Source organism: Mus caroli, chromosome 9 (genome assembly GCF_900094665.2).
Source record: "Mus caroli chromosome 9, CAROLI_EIJ_v1.1, whole genome shotgun sequence".
Classification (NCBI taxonomy): Eukaryota; Metazoa; Chordata; class Mammalia; order Rodentia; family Muridae; genus Mus; species Mus caroli.
In genome coordinates, this window is record NC_034578.1 from 90,482,435 (window position 1) to 90,483,690 (window position 1,256).

The following is a 1,256-nucleotide window of genomic DNA, read 5'->3' on the forward strand; positions in this document are numbered from 1 at the left end:
TGTGTCTTTGCTAACTTGTCATCTTTATGTGTGTCTTCCTAGTGACAGTGCTGGCCATTTTCCATGAACTCCACGTGGACCCCGACCTGTACACACTGCTGTTTGGAGAGAGTGTGCTGAATGATGCGGTGGCCATAGTCCTCACATAGTAAGTACCAGATCTTGATTGCNTTCCTTTAACAGTGGTTCCTCGTGGAGTTAATTCCTGATGTCTTTAATAGCATCTTCTCTCTATGACAGCGAGGAAACAGCCCTTTGTAGCTTTTAAGGCATTGTCACAGAAGATCTCCAATAATGGGCACAATTCATTAGGCACCTAATATCTAATACTGTTAATGGCCTTCACACTCCCAGATTATTACAAGATCCTACCCAAAGGGTAACAGTTTTTTTTTTCTCGGTGCATATATTTGGCTGATTCACTGAAGGCTTCTAAGATGCACAAAACACGAGCTGCCTCTTTTCAAATCAATGCCACTTAGCATTTCCCTCCCACCAGTTGCTTTTCAGATAACAGGCTGACAGAAGCTCTGGAATTTAGCTTTTGGCAGTTGGGGACCTAGAACTCAGGGTCAGAGCACTTTACCTTCTCAGTGCAGATTCAGCACTGTAAGGCAAGCACAGGGTATCACCCTTCCCATCCCACATGGCCCTGAAGCTTCCCCAGCTGAGTGCAGATGCGATTTCCCTTTGTGCTGAGAGGATTTTTCCCCCCAAGATGAGACCCAGCAGGCTTTCTCCACCTCCTCTTTAGACACATAGCCATTTATATTTAATAAATGCCATTCTGGCAGCTTTTCATTGTGTCAGAGGTCTCTCTGTGGTTTTAGATTAAGACCAACATTTTGGGCAAAACTGTCAGATATTCCCAAGGAAAGCAGCTATCTGATAATTAAATGTGACAACGGAATTCTATTCCCAGTGTTAATTACTTCAAATGCAGTTGAAAATGTATTGTGGAATAACAAAAGATTTTAAAGGCAGACCTCAGAGTGAGGAGAGAGGAGCAGGCAGCGTCTGGCAGCCCTATCAGCTTGTGTTCCAGTTCCCTTTNGTTTGCCAGCTGACATTTCTTAAAGCTGCCCTCCTTCCTCCAAAGTTGCCACTGAGTTCAGCCACGTTTACCTGGCCACAGAGACAGGGATTTCTCTGTGTCNCAGGAAACTACTAGCATGTAAGAATAAGAACAAAAAGTCATGGTCAGACTCATATATGCAGAAGGATGCTTTGAAAACATCAAGAACAATTAATTAGGA

At 43.7% G+C, this 1,256-nt stretch overlaps 1 protein-coding gene across 1 annotated transcript in view; it reads left to right on the forward strand.

Annotated features, from left to right (window-relative positions):
* Window positions 1–1,256, forward strand: part of LOC115031959 (sodium/hydrogen exchanger 9-like) — a 78,844-nt gene that overhangs the window by 1,413 nt on the left and 76,175 nt on the right. The window contains exon 2 of the mRNA XM_029481980.1: window positions 43–148. Within this exon, the coding sequence (XP_029337840.1) occupies window positions 43–148 (106 nt within the window). The remainder of the gene's footprint in view (window positions 1–42; window positions 149–1,256) is intronic.